General features: G+C 55.7%; 1 protein-coding gene across 2 annotated transcripts in view; it reads left to right on the plus strand.

Annotated features, from left to right (window-relative positions):
• Window positions 1-18,334, plus strand: part of EPB41L4A (erythrocyte membrane protein band 4.1 like 4A) — a 177,794-nt gene that overhangs the window by 126,824 nt on the left and 32,636 nt on the right. For both annotated transcript variants that reach the window (XM_041753860.1, XM_041753859.1), the window contains 3 exons: window positions 11,407-11,497; window positions 14,117-14,200; window positions 14,973-15,083. In XM_041753860.1, coding sequence (XP_041609794.1) covers window positions 11,407-11,497; window positions 14,117-14,200; window positions 14,973-15,083 — 286 coding nt within the window. The remainder of the gene's footprint in view (window positions 1-11,406; window positions 11,498-14,116; window positions 14,201-14,972; window positions 15,084-18,334) is intronic.

The raw sequence follows: 18,334 nt of genomic DNA on the forward strand, positions 1-18,334 counted from the left end.
AAGACTAGAAATAAGCAGCGTGAATGTCCTTCACGCGAGGACTCCAAGCATCCGTGCTGATTTATCACGTGTCCTTTAAGCAACAGTGTATTTGCATCATTTTCAATCTACAAAGGGATTAATGGTGTGTTTGGAAACTAGGATTTTGCTGTGTGCACGTGCCACTTTGACCATGAAGTGCGCAGAGCCTGACCTGTCCAGCCTGGGTTCCAGGGCCCCCTGGGATCCTGGCGGGATGTGCCATCTGATGATGTGGCTGTCCCGGGGAGCAAGGGCCCCCACCGATGCTGCACTTGCTCACACGCACGGGAGGACGCGGCTGACCCGGGGATCAGTGCTGTTCAGCTTTTCCAAATCTCAGTTTTCCTCTTTCTCCTCTAATTCAAGGTACTCTGCTTTGGGCCCCAGTGGGCCCCAGCCCATGGTGACCGAGTCTCAGCCGTGCGCCCTCGGAGGTCAGGGTGGGGTGCAGACTTGGAGCCGGGTACGTGCAGAGGGTGCCCTTGTCCCAGCCCGCCCGGCCCCGAGAAGCTGGGCTGGGATGTGTGAGAGGGCCTGGGCCTGCGGGACTCGGGGTCAGGGGCTCAGGGTCAGGCCAGCCCAGGAGACCAACCCCCCCGGGGCCTACCGGGTGAGGGGGGTATGCTTGAGGGAGTGGCCGGGCCTCTGGTCCCCCCGACACCCCGAAGGCCCTCCAGCTCCCCCACCTGTTCCTCCCCCTCCCCACCCACCCAGCAGCCCCAGGCAGCCCCACCCCAGATGCTCCCCGTTCCTGAGACTCACTCATGGGTGGCAGAGCAGGAAAGGAACCATATAGCTCTTATTATTTTTTTTTAAATTACTTTTTACTGACCAAAGGAAAACAAAAATAATATGTTCATAAATTATGCTGCCACAGCTAATGTGATTGTCCAAATTTTTAAATGAAAATTTAAGTGACAGCTGAATTTGAGACCTAGGAAAAGTTGATTAGGGGATCCCCAGGGGGCTCAGTGGTTGAGCATCTGCCTTCAGCCCAGGGCATGACTCCGGGGTCCCGGAATTGAGTTCCGCATCGGGCTCCTTGCGTGGAGCCTGCTTCTCCCTCCGCCTGGGTCTCTGCCTCTCTCTGTGTGTCTCAGGAATAAATAAAAGGTTTTTTTTGTTTTTTTTGTTTTGTTTTTTGTTAGGTTGGTTAGGTTTTATTGGATTTGGCAAAAATGAAGTTAAAATTTAAATAGGAGGTTTTTTTTTTTTTTTTTACACTAAACAGAGCGGCTGTTAATTTTCATAGATTAAATTCTAATCATGTTCCCCATAAAACAAGATTTTAGAACTACAGTTTCAGGAGTTAATAGGCTTAAATTCATACCTCCATTTACCATTCGTACGTAATAAAAATGTGTGGTAAGAGGCTTCTTTGTTTTTTGTTAGTTCATAAAACAGTGTGTGAGATGTTACCATAGAAGACATTCTTCTGTTTCTTAAGTCAAAATAATCCAGTCTCAGTGACTACTCCCCGTAACTGGCATCTTGGTTGTCTGCGTATTTAAAATACCTTGTTTTTCCTACCTCTCCATCTCCAGTGATAACCGCCCCCTAGGTAAACGCCACTGTGTTTCTACCTCCTGGACCGCAGTCCTAGGAGGAGGCCTGGGCACCCGGAGGAGGAAGCACATTCCGGAGCAGGCCCTGCAGCAGGCCACGCCCAGAGGGGTGCACCCGGGCAGGGCAGGCCGCCAGAGCATTCCTGCAGGGCCTCAGGCCGGGAGGGGCGGGTGCAGCAGGACAGACAGACGGGAGGGAGAAGTGCAGGTTGTGCAGCCCCTTCTCCCACCACCTCCTGGCAGCACATGGGTGGGTTCTCATCAGGGTCTCGGCAGGGAGGTGGTGTGGACGGGACGCGGCTCCGATCCACAATCAGCTGAGAGGAAGGGTTGGCTGAAGCCCCTGGGGCTGGTCAAACAGGGCTCGGATGGTCTGAGGAGCATTTTAGGGTCTTGAAGACACGGTGCTGACCAGCAGAGAAATAAGTGGTTGCAGTGTGGTCCCTGAGCAACTGAGAAGCAAGGTGCTTTGGCATCCAGGGAAGATGGTACAGGCACGGGCCCCACTGGGCATCCGGGGAGGATGGTGCAGGCCTGGGCCCCACTGGGCACCTGGGGAGGATGGTGCAGGCCTGGGCCCCACTGGGCATCCAGGGAGGCCTGGGGGCAACGGCCATGACACCCAAGGGTGGTGGGCCCCCCGGGTCCGCGTGGACGCCCCCTCTGTGCAGCCCAGACCACTTGTCCCTCTGCAGAAGGGCGCTCAGTGTTGCCAGACCATCCCGTATTCAGGGAAGCGTACTGCTGGAGTGTTGTTGTGAACCTTCCGGAGTGTTGCGCCCCGGCAATCTCACCTTAAAGGAAGGCCCGTGTGCTGCATCAGAACCTGCTGAGGCCAGACGCAGAAGGGCTGCCTCCCGGGGACCCCAGCTGACAGCTGACGGCACTGTGCGTGCCGAGCCGCTCCGCCCAGGGTTCGCTCTGGGACCCCCCCGCATCCCTGTAAGCATCACCGCGTGGCACCCAACACCTGGTGACTCTGGCACAACCGCTTTCCTGCCATCAGCAGGTCCACCCGGCTCTGGGCCCCATGGGGATGGTCCGTGCCTGGGCAGCCGCCTGGTGACCTGAGGCCTGAAGCGGGAGATGCGGAAATGTGCCCTTGCCTAGTGACGTCCAGGCCGTGGGTGCGGCACGTGGCTCGCCGCTGCCAAGAGGTACCGTGGAGCCAGTAGTGGTTGGTGGGTCCTTCCGGCCCACGCCAGTGACATGTGAGGTCCGCGGGAGCCGGTGGTGGTTGTCGGGTCCTTCCTGCCCGTGCCGGGGACACGTGATGTCTGCAGGAGCCCGCTTGGCCATGGCATCACAGCTGCATTGGAAGGTTTCAGAAGCAGATGGAAGGGAAGTGACGTGAGAGCCGCTGGTGTCAGTTGGTCGTCTCTGGGTCAGCGGAGGTCACGAAGGGAAGAAATCGGTACAGCTTCCATACTCGGGGCTCGGCAGGGAAGCACGTGGTCAGGGGGGAGGTAAGGAGAATGTGCGCCCGACCTGAGGAGATCGCAGCTCCTGGTCATGCTTGGCCGCGACCTGTAACGTCAGTCGGCATCTTCATCTTTCCTCTGCTTAGCCGTAAGATAAAGGAACTGGTTACGTAAACTCTAGAGATCCCTCTTCTTCCTTTTTTATGTTTAAACTTAATTGTTTATTTTTGGGGAGAGAGAGAGAAGCAGACTCCCCATTGAGTGTGGAGTCTGACCCAGGGCTCGATCCTGCGACCCTGAGATCATGACCTGAGCCGGAACCAGGAGTCGGACACTTGACCCGCTGACCCCCCGCAGGCGCCCCGAGAGCCCTCTTCTTGCGAAAATTCTTTTTCTTCTTGGGATTGTCCGTCCTAGAGTTAAAGGGACCAAACATGAAAAAAAAAAAAAAGATCTTGGAAAGCTTCCTGTGAGAATCTTGACCTTGATCGTCATTTCAGAGGCCTCACGGACGAAATACCGGCCCAGGCCACGGAATAGGTGTTTCTCCTTGGAAATAGACCACATTTTGGTGTGAGACTTATACATACAAAAGCTCTTTGAAACTCAAGTTCGAATGAAATTCTTACCGACAAACTGAACGAAATTCGCTGCAACGAGCGTGGCTGTAACATGGTTTTTCAGGCTCTTCTTGAAGTCAGAGTTGAGCAGATGACTCTGGATTGTCCCTGCTGCATAGGTGCGGACTCAGGCCGGGCAAGGAGGGGCCTGCGGACAGGCGGGTGCACAGTGGTCCCGGCTGCTGGCCCCGGAGCGTGACCAAGGGCTGGTCCCCTCCCGAGGCTGCTTGTCACTCCGAAGTCGGCGCTGTGACCTGGCTCCCCCCGCGCCGTGCTTTGCTGTCACAGCTCCTGAGGCTCTGCCTTTATCTCACAAAGTGCTTAGGTAGATTTTTCTGCTTTTTCACCCCCGTTTCTTTATGGACGGATGGAGGTTCTGGGGCGTCTGACAACTGCTTGGGGTGTTCTCAGGTGGATCTGCTGAGCAGACGGCGTTGGAAGGTCTCACGCACTCGTTTTACGATCGGATTCGCAACCCACAGTGCTTTCTGTGTCGGCGTCTTCTCGGGGCCCGGGGGCACCCAGGGGGACCCAGGGTTGGTTTCTGTCCCCTGCTCTTCTTGCTTATCAGCCCAGCGTGAGACACGGTGGGTGTCCCCGGAGCTCAGGGCCATTTGCTTGGCATGGGAGAGGGGATGAGGCAAGGGGAAAAGGCCCAGCTCTCTCGGGCAGCAGCTGCCCTACTGGGCCGTCGGACACCGCGGGCCTTGCCGCTCGGCCAGCCCGGAGAACAGGGGCACCTGAGGAGCCTCCCAGTTTCCTTGCCCAGACACGCGGAACCGGAGCCCCGCGGGGAGAGCCGCCCACGGGCCCACTGTCCCGGCCCAGGCACCCGCGGGCCCAGCCCCATACAGTGGTTTGCAGCCCAAGAGCAGAGTGGCCGGCTGTGCGGAGCCCCAGAGGGCCCCACATGTAGCCCTAGGGGGACGGGCCCGGAGTCCTGGTCTGAGAGCTCCCGCTGCGTCCCGAGGACCAGGCCAATGTGAGCAGCTGCCGTCCTCGCCCCCGAGCAGCGATAGCATCGCTTTCTCGGTGACCCCATGAGCAAGGTGGGGGTATTCCCGTTTGACTTGTGGGGACACGGACGCCCTGAAACCAATCGTATCCAGGGTGACACAGGCCAGGAAGTGGCGCCAGGCTGCGAGCCCGCATGTTCGGTGCAGAGGGGAAGCGGGCGGACAAGAGGCGGGAGGCCCAGAGCTGCTCGGGGTACATCCGCAGCCCCTCCCGCTGTCCGGGTGCAACCTCACCAGGGCTCCGGGGTCCGTACACGTCCCTGGAGGCCCGCAGAGCAGCAGCCGGTCACACCATTGTTTGTTGGGAAAGAAAGTGGCTAAGTTCCTTGGGACGCGTTAGGCCACAAAGGCGGGGGTGGCAGAGGCAGAGTGTGCCAGGAGGGACATCCAGCCATCCTCCAGCTGGGGACGAGTGCCCACGGCACCCCTCCTCCGGGCACCCCGTTCCCTTCTGCCCAGAAGCTGGGGCATATTTTCATTCCGTAGAGGGTCCTGAATGCGCGGCACGTACGGTTACATGTCCCCTAAGAAGCCAGTGAGCTCATGCTTCCCCTGCACGTTCAGCATTCCACGCACAGCTGCGGGAATTAGAAAAGCAAGATGAGAGGCCTGTGGTATATGAGATAGCGTAGCTTCACTGAGTTACCATAAATGGTGTTTTTCCCCTTTCCGTTTATAAGAATTTTTTAGATAAAATCTTTTTTAAAAGGGGGAAGAAGGATGCCCGCGTGGCTCAGTGGTTGAGCGTCTGCCTTTAGCTCAGGGCGTGACCCTGGGGTCCCGGGATCGAGTCCCGCATCGGGCTCCCTGCAGGGAGCCTGCTTCTCCCTCTGCCTGGGTCTCTGCCTCTCTCTCTGTGTCTCTTGAATATATAAATAAAATCTTTAAAAAAATAATTTATTGAGCCCCTGTTTGGCGTAAGAAACATGTGTTTGGTCCTCATTTCCATTTATTCCTAAAACCTGTCCTAAGTGACCAGAGCACTAAAGGTGTAGGAGCATCTTCTGTGATTCACAGGAAGCCCCTCATAGGTACCTGAGCGTAGGTGTGGAGGTGACTTTGGGGAAGCCCCAAGGGCGGGGGCTGGTCGCCAAGTGAACTGCCTCTAGTTAAGGAGCTGGCATTTTCACCCCCTGCCTCTGGGTTGAGTTTGAGGATGTCAGCAGTCACCCCCGAGTCCCAAGGCCCCACATAACCCTTGAGGACAGGGCTCTGAGGGCTAGAGAACTCATGGAGATGCAGTGAGTCGTGCTCGGCGCCCTGTGCTCATCCCTTGCCCTGCACATTTTTTCCATCTGGCCATTCTTGAGTTACATCCTTTTAGGATGAACTGGGGATTTAATAATAAGGAAGCTGTTTCTCTGAGTTCTGTGAGGCCTTCTAGCAAATTACCCTGAGGAGCAGGGGCCGCCTTGAGGACCGACCGTTCACCTGTGCCGTCTGACCTTCGCTCCAGGTAGAAGGTAAATGCCAGGCCACCCAGTAGTCCGTCCTCTGAGAATCAAATTGCTTGTAGGTGTTGAACAAAACACGACGTGAGACCCTTTTCCATGGAGCACAGAATAATGAATGAAACGTGGACCCCAATCCAGGGGAAAGTCATTGTATAAAAATAGTAAAGCAGTTATTTTGCTTTATTAAAAGCCCAGCACTGCGATAGACAGTTTCTTTTATTTATTATTATTATTTTATTTCCAGTAGGCTCCGGGCTCAGTGAGAAGCCTCAACTCACTACCCCAAGATCGGGAGTTGCGTGCTCCCCCCACTGAGCCAGCGAGGTGCCCCTGCACTTGCTATGAATTATTTAATCTTCATATTCGCTCTATAAGTAGTTAGTGATGCCCGTGTTTTATTGATGAGAAGTCGGAAGCCCAGAGGGATTTAATAACTCGTCCAAGAGCACCCGGTGGGTAAGTGGGCAGAGGGGAGACTTCAGCGTGGGGCCTTCCAGCATGCCCCCAGACCAGAGAGGCCAACGACGTACTCGGCGTGGGCAGGGCCTGCCAGGCTGTGGGGGGTGCCCAGAGGGAGCGAGGACGCGGAGGAGGGTACTGGGCGCGGCTGCAAGCCCTGTGGTGCTGCTGGAGATGCAGGAGGCCGTCTGGGAGGGTGTGTGGAGGTGACAGCTGTGATGCAGTCGCTCCTCAGAGTCAGTCTCCGCTCAGTCAGTGAGCGGAGCCCGAGCAGGCCTGCTGGCTCTTCTCTGTGCTTCCCGCTGTCCAGAAGACGTGGACCAGGATCGTCCCACTGTCGTGTGCTTAAACGATGAAAACCTCCTGAGTTAGAGTCTGGAGACAAAAGAGCTTCACCTATGAACCAGCCCTTTCCTTCCTTTCCTTTCCTTTTTTTTCAAAGATTGATTTATTTATTTTAGAGAGAGCGAGAGCACGTGCAGGAGTGAGGGGAGGGGCGGAGGGAGAGGAGACGCCAAGTCCCCACGGGGTGGGCAGCCCGCCCGCACGCAGGGGTCCGTCCAGGACCCTGAGGTCACGACCTGAGCTGGAGCCAGGACGCAGACAGTCGCCCACTGAGCCACCTCACGCCCCGACGAGCCCTCCTTTTCTAAGTCGTTTCCTCATTTTGACCTTGAACGGAATTGAAGGAGGACCTGTTTTGTCATCGGATAGAACATTTGAAATAATTGTAGATAATATATTGCTGCTGGACGTACGAGTCTTAGGATTTCTTTAAAGACATCGTGTTCACAACAGAATACAGACAACTCTAGGTGAACAAGATTTCTCAGCCTTGAGATCTATCCAAATAAAAACAAGAATAGAATTCTTGCTCAACTGTTTGACTCAACACAGAATAATATTCCTCACTGCATATCACCAATGTTATCATTGAGAAAACAAAACTACCTCAGTCATCTCATGAAGAATCACTTTGCAAATGTCTACTTTTCACTTGTAATAATTATTTATCAGCATTACTATGCTCTTGATCTATTAGTAATTGTCATGACTTAGAAGAAATTATTAACCTCTAGAGCTTTAGGGTCATGGGAACTAAAACCTAAATTCATTTCTTTCTTTCTTTCTTTCTTAAACCACAGAGAGGTGAGAGAGAGTGATAAGTAAAACTTTGAGGTGTTAAACACGTATTACTCTGGGATGAATTTTTCCAAAGAGGGTGAAATCGAAATTCAAATACACGAAGAAAAGAAGAATGCCATGAAATTCCCAAATGTAAACTCATTTCTTCTATTTTTAAAGTGGGTGATTGTGGGTATCAAATTCCCATGATATTCTATGGCGTTGGATACATTGAAGAGAGTCATGAAACAATTCCATTTTAAAGTGTCGTATTTACTATGTGCTGCAAATGACTTTCTTTGGCCTTATTTAAACCTTCTGTTTAAAAGTGAAGTATGCTTGACATACAGTGTCCTGTTAGTTTCGGGTGTACCTGTAGTGATCTGATATTTTTATACAGCATGAAATGTATAGAGTACATTTCACAACTGTGGTAAGTCTAGCTGCCATTTGTCACTATACAAAGTTGGAGCTATTTAAGTTTTGATTAAAAAAAAAAAATGTTAGCTATCACCTTAGACGCCTACACGGAGGCACCACAGTATTTCAGGTTCTTGTAGTGAGTACTGGGTAAAAAGCTGAAAGGACATTAAGTTAAGGCCTCTTAGATGTGAGCTTAATTATAGAAGCAGGGAAAAAATAAGAATTTTCCCAATTGCACCTTAGCTAAATAACCCTTTCTGAAGCAACTTTTATATACAATGATGTGTGTTTTGTATCCATCTTATGTACAATTATAATCGCAGCCAATAAAAACCCGTAAAGCAGGGGTCTAGCACAGTCCTCCGAAACAGAAGCAGCTTCAGGTCAGAGATGGAACTGCCCACCTGCCTGTTCCAGGTGAGATAAGTCGTTTGGCAGAAGCCGACCGGAGAAGATGCGCTGTTTGTTGCTTTAGGCCGCGTGGTGCTGTTGGAGGGGCGGGGGGATGGCAAGAGGCCCGCGGGAGGACGGAGCGTGTGCGCAGGCCTCCCCCTTGGATGCTGTCCTCAGCCCTCTCGGTTGCAGCCGGCTGCTCACGGGGGGCGTTGTCATCGGAAGGAAGACGGCGCCCCGCCGCCGCCATGTCCAGCAGGGCTCCAGCGACGCGAGCCCATCACAAGGCCTCATTCTACTCTGAGCACCCCGGGGACTGAAGAGCTGACTTGCCAGGCCCACAAGTGCCTTTCTTGCTTCTGGACCTGGCGCCCTGACCCAGGAGGACGAATGTGGTGGCTGGGCTGCCTCTCAGGATGCGTCCCTTGGTGACTCCGCCAGAGGCCTTCCAGCATGTACTCTCCACTTGATTATTTTGGAAATGAGGAAATCCTAGGGATCCAGGAGAGGACGGGGTTGGGGAAGAAAAAATTGGAAGCAGACCAACCAGAGAAAGGATCTTTCATGTGTAGACGTGTTTTCCTAGCATCTTTCTCATCCACGCCCAATTCTTTCTAATCTGCCCTCCAGCTTTTTAGCAGAAAGCCCTGTTTGATCTTGCAGTTGACATGAAGCAGAATCCGTGTCTTAAAAGTCTGTATATTTATGGTAAATTCCACCCTTGGGATTTTTGAATGCAGAACTCTTAAGAAAAGTGGGGATTTTGGGGCACCTGGGAGCCTGCGTGGGTTTAGCATCTGACTCTTGATTTCAGCTCAGGTCACGATCTTAGAGCTGTGAGATCGAGCCCTGCATCAGGCTCCAGGCAGGCATGGAACCTGCTCAAGGTTCTCTCTGCCTCGGCCTCTGCCCTTCCTCCTCCTAAAAAGAACCCAAAAAACAACAAGAAAAAGTAAAACCACCAAACAGGGACCTGGTTGCCTCTTTTCAGTGAATGAGCTGAAGTCAGGCACTTGAGCTTCAGTGACTTAGCCATTGGATGCTGAAGAAGTCGTTTATTCCAAATTTTGTCTTTCAAGATTCAGTTTTGTTTTACCTGATTTAATGAGTGGCTGTTCTGCCAAATTTTCCTATTTGACCATAATTTGTGAAATTAGGAAAATGTTATGTCAGGACCTGTTAAACTTTGTCATTTTTTCCATAGTGCCGTAAAGTCGGTGAGACCAAGGCAGAGTGACTATGTATCATCGGCGTGACAACTAGAGCTAAGCTGCATTTCCAATTACTAGCTTCTCCTTAACTCATGAATATCTTTTTTTTCCCTGATAAATTGCATTGGGTTCGGTAATATAACCAGATTAGTTTTCCTGAAATGTAATACGTAATTGTGTTGGGAATAGTTACAATCTGTCCTGATTATGTGCCTTCAGCATCAGATCTAGGTTTTTTTTTTTTTTAAGTTTAGGTAAGAAAATGGGAATAAATGGCATGAAACTTAACCTAAACGTCTAGAATAGAGAAGAGGGCTCTTAAAATGAATCATTTATGTATGATAATCCTGCTTTACTTACTGGCTCTTTGTCCTTTCCCTCATATAACCGAGTAAGACACTGTCACTTGCAAAATATGTCTTTTCTCACTTAATGTTGCATATTTATCTCCTTGCCCAGGATAATTAAATTAAAGGCATGTAAATTAAAAGCATGGGCAACATGTAAATAATACCAGAAATTTGGGCAGCCCCGGTGGCCCAGCGCTTTGGCGCCGCCTTTGGCCCAGGGTGTGACCCCGGGGTCCCGGGATCGAGTCCCGCCTCGGGCTCCCTGCATGGAGCCTGCTTCTCCCTCCGCCTGCGTCTCTGCCTCTCTCTCTCTCTCTCTCTCTCTCTCTCTCTCTCTCTCTCTCGTTGTCTGTCGTGAATAAATAAATAAAAGCTTCAAAAAATAATAAAGCCAGAAATGTAGTCTGGGCTGACACGTGTCAAGCCGAGAGCCACACGTGTCTGAGGCTCGGCTGCCGTTTGAACGCAGAGTGTTTCTGTGCCTGAGAACCGCGCACGTGGGTCGCCGAGCCGCGCCACGGGAGGAGCTCGCGGCTTCCAGAGCGAGCGGCCGCGGCCCTGCCGAGCTGGGGGGCTCTCGGGGAGGGCGCGCAGGGGGGCGGCGCGCACGGCCCGCCCAGGAGCCCAGCGCCCCGGCCCACGCTCCCCACGCTCGTGGCCCGCGGGGTGCAGGGCGCGGGGTGCTGCTCGCACGACGTCCTGGGGCCGCGGTGCTTCCCGCGCGGACGCGCACAGGTACGGGGCCGGGGCCGGTGCGGACGGTCTGCGAACTCCCGTCGGCGGAGCTCCCGGTCCGGGGCTGGGGCCGGGCGGGGTCGCCGTGCTGGGGCGCCCCTCGTCTCACAGGGGGTCCGCGTGGGTTCCGTGAAGCGGACGCGTGACCCACGCTGCGCTGTGCTCCGGGCGGAACGACACTGGCCCGTGTCAAGGCCCCGCGAGGGGAGCGGCTGCCATAGTGCCCGGCCGCGAGGCTCGGCTCCTGAGCGCGGGCCGCGGGCGCGGGGGGCGCGGGGCGGGGGCTCCTGGGGGAGGCACGGAGGGGGGGGAGGGAGGCCGCCGTGGGAGCCCGGTGCCAGGGGCTGCGCCGCAGCTGTGGGCCGCGTGAGAGCCGGGGTCTCCAGGGCCCGTGGGGAGAGGGAGGGGGAGGGGGACGGGAAGGAGGAGGGGGAGGGGGACGGGGGAGAGGGGAGGGGGAGGGGGAGGAGGAGGGGAGGGGGAGGGGAGGAGGAGGGGAGGGGGAGGAGGAGGGGCCCACCGAGGGGCCCACCCGCTGGCAGTCGCCTGCCGGCGGAGCCGCGGCTGCTCTGCCCGAGTTCACCGCTGTGCCCTCCTCCCCCCTCGCTGCTAGGACCGCAAGGCGCCTCCCGGGGGCCGGCAGACGCGGAGGACGGAGGAGGCGGAGGAGCCGCCAGGGTTCTTGCACCTGCACCAGTGAAAAGGTCAGTGGGCGCCCAGGTAGCGCAGCAGGCGCCGTCCACGCTCTCCGAGTCTCCTCAGACCCCCTCTCAGGCCCCCACTCACATCCTCCCTCAGATCCCTCCTCAGGACCCCCCCTCAGGCCCCCTCTCAGGCCCCCTCTCACGTCCCCTCTCTGGTCCCCCCCTCAGGTCCCCTCAAGCCCTCTCCAGGCCCTCCCTCAGGCCCCCTCTCAGGCCCCCTCTCACATCCCCCCTCAGGTCCCTTCTCAGGCCCCCTCTCAGGTCCCCTCAGGCCCCCTCTCATACCCCCTCTCAGGTCCCCTCAGGCCCCCTCTCTCGTCCCCTCTCACGTCCCCTCTCTGGCCCCCCCCTCAGGCCTCCTCTCAGGCCCCCTCTCACATCCCCCCTCAGGTCCCTTCTCAGGCCCCCTCTCAGGCCCCCTCACGCCCCCTCTCACGCCCCCTCTCAGGTCCCCTCAGGTCCCCTCTCTCGTCCCCTCTCACGTCCCCTCTCTGGCCCCCCCTCAGGCCCCCTCTCAGGTCCCCTCTCAGGTCCCCGAGCACCCTGAACGGCTGCCTCGCAGGCCCACCCGCCGCCGGAGGGGCCCAGGCCCAGGGGCTCCAGGCTGGCACTGAGGGCGCTGCCGGTCACCCCAAGGGCACTGGCGGCGACCCGGGGCCTCGGGGGATGCCGCCCGCTGGCGCACCCACTGGCCCAGCCGCCCCGGCCTCCCCAGTGTCACCAGGTCATGTCCACACACGTGTGGCCCTGGTCCCGTCAGCTACGGCAGCGCCCGTGTTTCCCCCGTCAGGCTCGGGGCAGCACTCGGGGCCCCACGGCGGCCTCGCACTCACCGGGAGGTGAGCAGGTGACACCCCACAGTGACCATGCTCCAGGCCAGGACTTCGGCGCTGCTGCTGTCACCCGCTCCCCATGCCGCGGTCGGCGTTGGCTTCCTCCCTGATTGGGCTGCGTGGACGGACACAGCCTGGCACCTCCTGCAGATGGTTCAGGCGCACAGTTCCGAGGGATCCACCTACGCTGCCCCCTGTCCAGCTCCGGGTGGCCCCTTCCGGGTTCACTCACAGGCGGCCTTCGCCTCTGCATGCCTTTTGGTGGGCCCCTGGCCACCCCACTCCCAGCACAGCGGCCCATGTGTGGTGGGGGGGGCTCAGTCCCCCCCGCTACCGTCTGGCTGATGGGGGGGGTGCCCGAGGGGCCCAGGGCTCCCCACTCGGGCTCAGGGCGCAGGCGGCACCTCCGACCTCACCTGCTCCCAGTTCCCCTCTTGTCTGCTGCCCAGTGTCTCCACCCCCGTCCTCCTTTCCCTTTTTCTATCTGAAGGAAAACACACGCTTAAATTAAACACACGCTTTCTACTGCCCTGTTGTGTGTCCCCCGTACTTATTACCTCTTCTTACTTCACAAGAAAGATGTTACTTGGGGCGTTTGATCTCCGAAAGGTCAAGTTTAGTCAAGTAATGGGGGTCAAAAACTAAAACGTGACCCTGCTGTATGCCAGTGCGAGGAGTCGGGGCCCTTGTCAGGTCCGTGGTTCTGTAGGCGCGTAGGAATCCCTGTACGGGTGCAGGACACCGGGATACGGCCCGTGTGCCCCTGTGGGAAGTGGCCTCACTGCTTGCCCTCTGCCCCTTGGTCGGCTGCTGTGAAGAGCCCTGTTATGACCATGTGCGAGGATAGTCCCTAGAGGATGCTTCAGAAGCCAGGGTTAGACGTGGTTGGAAAGTCCCATTGCTCCGCCTTGTCCTCAGGCTGCAACTCCGGGGACGTGAGAGGTGATGCGCCCACGGCTCCTGCCCCCACGGCTGTCCCTTCCTCTGCGTCTCTCTGCGTGTCCGAAGCAGTTCGTTGGGGTCCACTAGCAGCCCAGTCGCATTGACCTTCTAGTGCAGAAAGACGATACTGGGTCAGGAAGCAGCACTTGGAAGTCGTTCTGGTTTGGAAGATGAGCCAAGACTGGCGGGCGCTGGGGGCCCGGAAAGGTTGCCTTGGGTCACCTGTGCAGAGCTGACCTGCCTGCAGGGACTTAGGCCCGAGTCCAGAGGGAGCCAGCCTCAGGAGCTGCCCTTCCGTGTCCGCATTCTTCTCTTCCTGCCTCAACACTTGCTGTTCTTTCCTGTCCCGCACAGCGGAACTCTCTCCAATGTTTGTTTTCTTTCTTTAGAAGATTTTATTTATTTATTTATTCATGAAAGACACAGAGAGGCGGAGACACAGGCAGAGGGAGGAGCAGGCTCCATGCAGGGAGCCTGACGCGGGACTCGATCCCAGAACCCTGGGGTCATGCCCTGAGCCAAGGGCAGACACCCAACCACGGAGCCCACCGGGCTCCCCTCTCTTCAAAGTTTCTTAACAACAGATGACCTGGCTTTTGTTGACCGAAAGCAATAAAACTAGAAAAAAGAAGGTGGAGGGGAGCCCAAAAGTACTTGCTGGAGACGTGGAATGTCTTCAGGCAGCCCCTTCGTGCTCTCTGTGGAATGAGCCATGGGTATAAATAAAAATGTGTTCTTAAGACATTTGTTCAATGGTTTCGTGGAAGAAGTAAACATGTGAGTTAACTTTTATTCTCTAGGTGATTTATTTACCATGTTTTTTGTTTCCTTTTTTGAATTAAAGCTTTAAGAAAGCAAAGAATGAAAACAGCCCTGATGCCCAAAGAAGTAAATCTCAGGCGCCGTGGGATGAAAATGGGCCCCAGAGGTAAGGAGCAGGGAGTGTCTCTGTAAAGGAGAGGAGAGAAGCAGGATGTGTGAGTGCCGTGCGTAGGGAGTGGCATCCGCATGCCGTTGCAGGGGGTGGTGCCGTGGTCAGCTCCCCACATCCTGGGCCCAGGCCCTCGGAGTCGGAGTGCCTGGGATGTACCCTGCGTGAGGCTGGGGAGGGACGCTGCCAGGCCAGGTCTTGGGCCGAGACTGTCTAGGCCTGGGCAGGACCCGTTGATGGCGACCCCGCTGCTCTAGGGCTCTGAACAGCTTCTCCTGGATAGTGGCTCCAGAAGAACATCCTCGTATGTAGTTTCTCCACGTCCACACCCGCAGACCAGTGCTGACTCGCCTTACCCGTGGTGGCGCGGGGTATGGCGACTACAGACACGACATCTCAGGGCTTCGGATCCTGAGTCCTCCCCTTCACAGCCGCCTTACTTGGGCCCCCAGCTAAGCGTCCCCAATTTCTGCGTGCTTTACTGTCACGTGGCCGGGTGATGGCACCTCGGGGCCTGCCCGTAGTGTGGAGGTGTGCCTGGAGGAGGCAGCTTTGTCACCAACGCAGATCATCATCATGGCCATCGTTGGTGTGCTCCAGCCATCGGGGGTCAGTGACAGGCCCGTCCCCAAAGATAACGACTCAGGATCTGATTCGCCAGACCTCACCCCCTCTTCTTTCAGTAGCTCCCCATCTCTGGCAGCAGGAACACCGGGGGTCTGTCCCGCCAGGCCCTGCGGTGTCACTGACCATCCCTCTTCTGCTGCAGTGGCCTCTACAACTCCCCTGGGGACCGCGTGAAATCCCCGAAGTTCCTGTCCGCACGCCGCCGGAACCCGTCCTGTGGGAGCGATGACTCCGTGCAGCCGATGAGGAGGAGGTGAGCTGAACATTGCCCCTCGGTTTTGCATTTTCAGCAGGAGCACCGGGTCCCGGGCACATTTTTGTGTCGAGTTATCCTCAGAATATCATGACTGTCCTCCTAAGATCACAGATGATTTTTTTCCTGGGGGGGTGGGGGCAGGTAAAATGAGCTAGAGATCCCAAAGGATTTCTCTTTAGACAGCCTGGGTTTCAGAGAACTTCATAAAATACTGGTCGGAAACTTGCTTTTTGTACAACAACGAAGACCAATGAGCTAAAGGTCCTGCATTACATCTGTATCTTTAACGATGTCTGTTGTGTCGTCTGTGCAACGTGACATACGTGATACACATCTGGGTGTATTTTTACATATAGAAGATGGTGACTGTCGTGACCCGAGAGGACGAGCTTACAGGTGAACCTTAGCTGAGGCTTTAGCGCCCTGTTCTCCAAAAGGATGTCGTACAAACTTGAGTAAAACCCCTTTGAAAACACAGGGAAATGGGTCCTGTTACGTTGACCCAGCAGGTAAAGTGGTTTTCCTGGTTATATCTGCACAGACTTAAGATAACAAAAGAAAACAGTCTACGTCTAGGAGTTCTGGGTTCTCAGTGGGTCGGGCAGCACGGCAGGTGCCAGAGAAGACCTGGAAATCCTGCGGGTGAATTCCGTCCACTCCTCCATCCCGAGGGCTGTGCTGCCCAGGGACCTTCACGGGCCGCCGTGCATGACATTTACGGTGTCCTCAGGTGCCGTTAGCCCCCGCCCTCCTGTCTCCTCTGCCCCTGTGGACACGTGCTCCCTGGTCTCTCCCTGTTTCATGTCGTTTGCCTTCTGCCAGTTTCTGGAGTCTTGACCCTGGCTTTCTCAAACCGGCCCCCATGTCCCCAAGGTCCTCTGTTGATGGTGCAGGACAGAGGTCGGTGACCGCATCCCCTCGTAGGTCTGAAGGGGCAGCTCCGTCTTGACCCCCCCAGACATGATAATAGTTGACACTCACCGTGTTCCAAGTGCTGAGGCACCAGAGGCAGGGAGGTGCCCCAGGGTCTGGGTGCCACCTGCCCCTGGGCTGGGGGATCAAGGCTGTCCCTGCCTCTGGGCTGGCCCTGCCAGTGTCGCCGCAGGTACCACCCTGTTGCAAGGACTCCTGCTGATGCCGCTGGGGGCCCCTGCACTCAGCCGTGCACAGTGGGCGCCACAAGGGTGTCAGCAGCCAGATTGAGACCTGGAGGCAGGAGGAAAGGGGGCAGCTGAGCACCTCTGGAGGTGCAGCCCCGCTGGCAAAGGGGCCTGAGAACGGTCGTCAGGCTTCAGGCTTGAAGGAATAGGGGAGATGACCGATGGGTTGGGATGGGGCCGAGTACCAGTGGAGAACAGAGACTGGGCAGGGGGGCAGATACGCAGGTGACGGCCCCTCATGGTTGGATCCAGGCCTGTACGTCTGTAGAAGGCAGGGATAGTGAGTCATTAGATAAAGGAGGTGGAGAGGTTTCCTGCTGTCTCCGTCAAGGAGTAGTCCAACCTGGACGGCCCCCTACAGCCAGGCAGGCCCCTGGGAATTCCTTACAGTGACCCTGTGCGTGTGCGGAGGGGGTGTGGGCAGTGGCAGTCGCTGGGTCCAAGGGTCTGGCACTGCCTCATTACTGCTGAGTAGGTTTGTCTTTCGTCCACTAGTCGTTCGTCCCTCGTCACTAGTGTATCCTGATAGCTACCCCCAAATACAGTAACTGCACATGTTGAGCGGATCGTCATCTTGATGTTAATATACTTGAAAATGAATTTATCAAGTTTTGCTAAAATATACTAAAATTCACATTATTTTTTCCCCGACCTAAATGCTCAAAACGGTTTGGAGCCTGTACGTTCTGAAATCTAGACGTAACGCTTCTATGGTGAGATGCTGCTGTCTGTTGCTTCCTGTGAAACACGGCGAGAGATTGTGCAGAGTGCCTACGGGACCTTGACTGCACAGTCCAGGGGAAGAGAACCTTGGTGTCCCCGTAGCCACGGAGCCGTCCATCTGTGTATGTGCGTCCCTTGATGTCACGAGTTCCTGAGCGTGCGTGTTTGGGGGCATAGCCTTCGCCCCATGCAGCAAGGAAGCGTTAACGCTCGTGCTCTGCTCATCTCTGCTGAGAGCGCCCTGAGTGCCCTGCCTGGGCAGTCTTGCTTTATCTTCTTGTATGAATCCTACAAAAGCACACATGCTTATATAACTTTTATATATTTCTGAGGGAGTTACGTGGTGCTTAGGGGCGTAAGAAAAAGCTTTTGCTGAAAGCTAACAGGTGTACAGAAAAGCACGTGTGTCCCAAGAATAGCTGCTTGATGACTTTGCCACCCAAGCACCTGTACAGGTAGCACAGCACGATTGTGGGAAGCTTTGTTGAGGGAAATGCGCTCGGGGGCTGGATGCTTGCGCCGGCATCTGAGGTGGACCAGTGAAGACAGGTGCAGGAGCCAGCGCATGCAGAGACCTGGGGATGGGAGGGAGCGGGAACATTCACGAGAAACGCTTCTCAGGGCACCTGAGCCTTGTTGAGGATTTGGGTTGTCAGACTCAGTAGGTTTTAGAAGAGGGACTGGTTGCAAGATTGCTTTTGTGTTGTGTGAAGAGGAGCCTTACCGTCCTGTGGAGAAAAGGTGGAAGAAGGCCGCAGTGGAAACAGGGACCAGCCAGCGGCTGCCATGTGAGTCCTGGCAAAGGCTCATGGGAGCTTGGGCCACGGCGATGATTTCAAGGCGGGGATTTAAGGAGGTGGGTGGTGGTAAGACCCGTTGGGAGGTAACAGCAATAGGACTGGGAGGTTTGAGAAGATGGGAGGAGGACGGATGACGTCAGGAATGAAATCCAGACTTGAAGTGTGATGCGCTGAAATGGGAACCCCTGGGGCATCACAGGCCGGGAAGGGACAGCGGTGAGTATGGTTCTGGGCATGTTGCGTCTGTGGCATCTTGGAGAAGCCCATGTGCGGGATTCACAGGGACTGTTGGCTGTAAGTCTGGATGTAGATTGGCTCTTGGCTAAAATGCAAATATCTCAAGGCTGTAAGTGAACCAATGAGACCACGATGAGGCTGGAGAGAGTATAGATGGGGTGCAAAGATCAGGCCATGACGGAGCTGGGGAAACGCCAGCATTTCTTGGGCCTCCGCTGAAGACAGTTACCTTCGGAGGAAGTTACTTCCAGAGGAAAGAGACGGAGAAGTTGTGGCCGTAGGAAGACTCAGGAGAACTCCCTTCCTTCCTCACCCCTGAGCGGGAAGC

Source organism: Vulpes lagopus, chromosome 4, assembly GCF_018345385.1.
Source record: "Vulpes lagopus strain Blue_001 chromosome 4, ASM1834538v1, whole genome shotgun sequence".
Classification (NCBI taxonomy): domain Eukaryota; kingdom Metazoa; phylum Chordata; class Mammalia; order Carnivora; family Canidae; genus Vulpes; species Vulpes lagopus.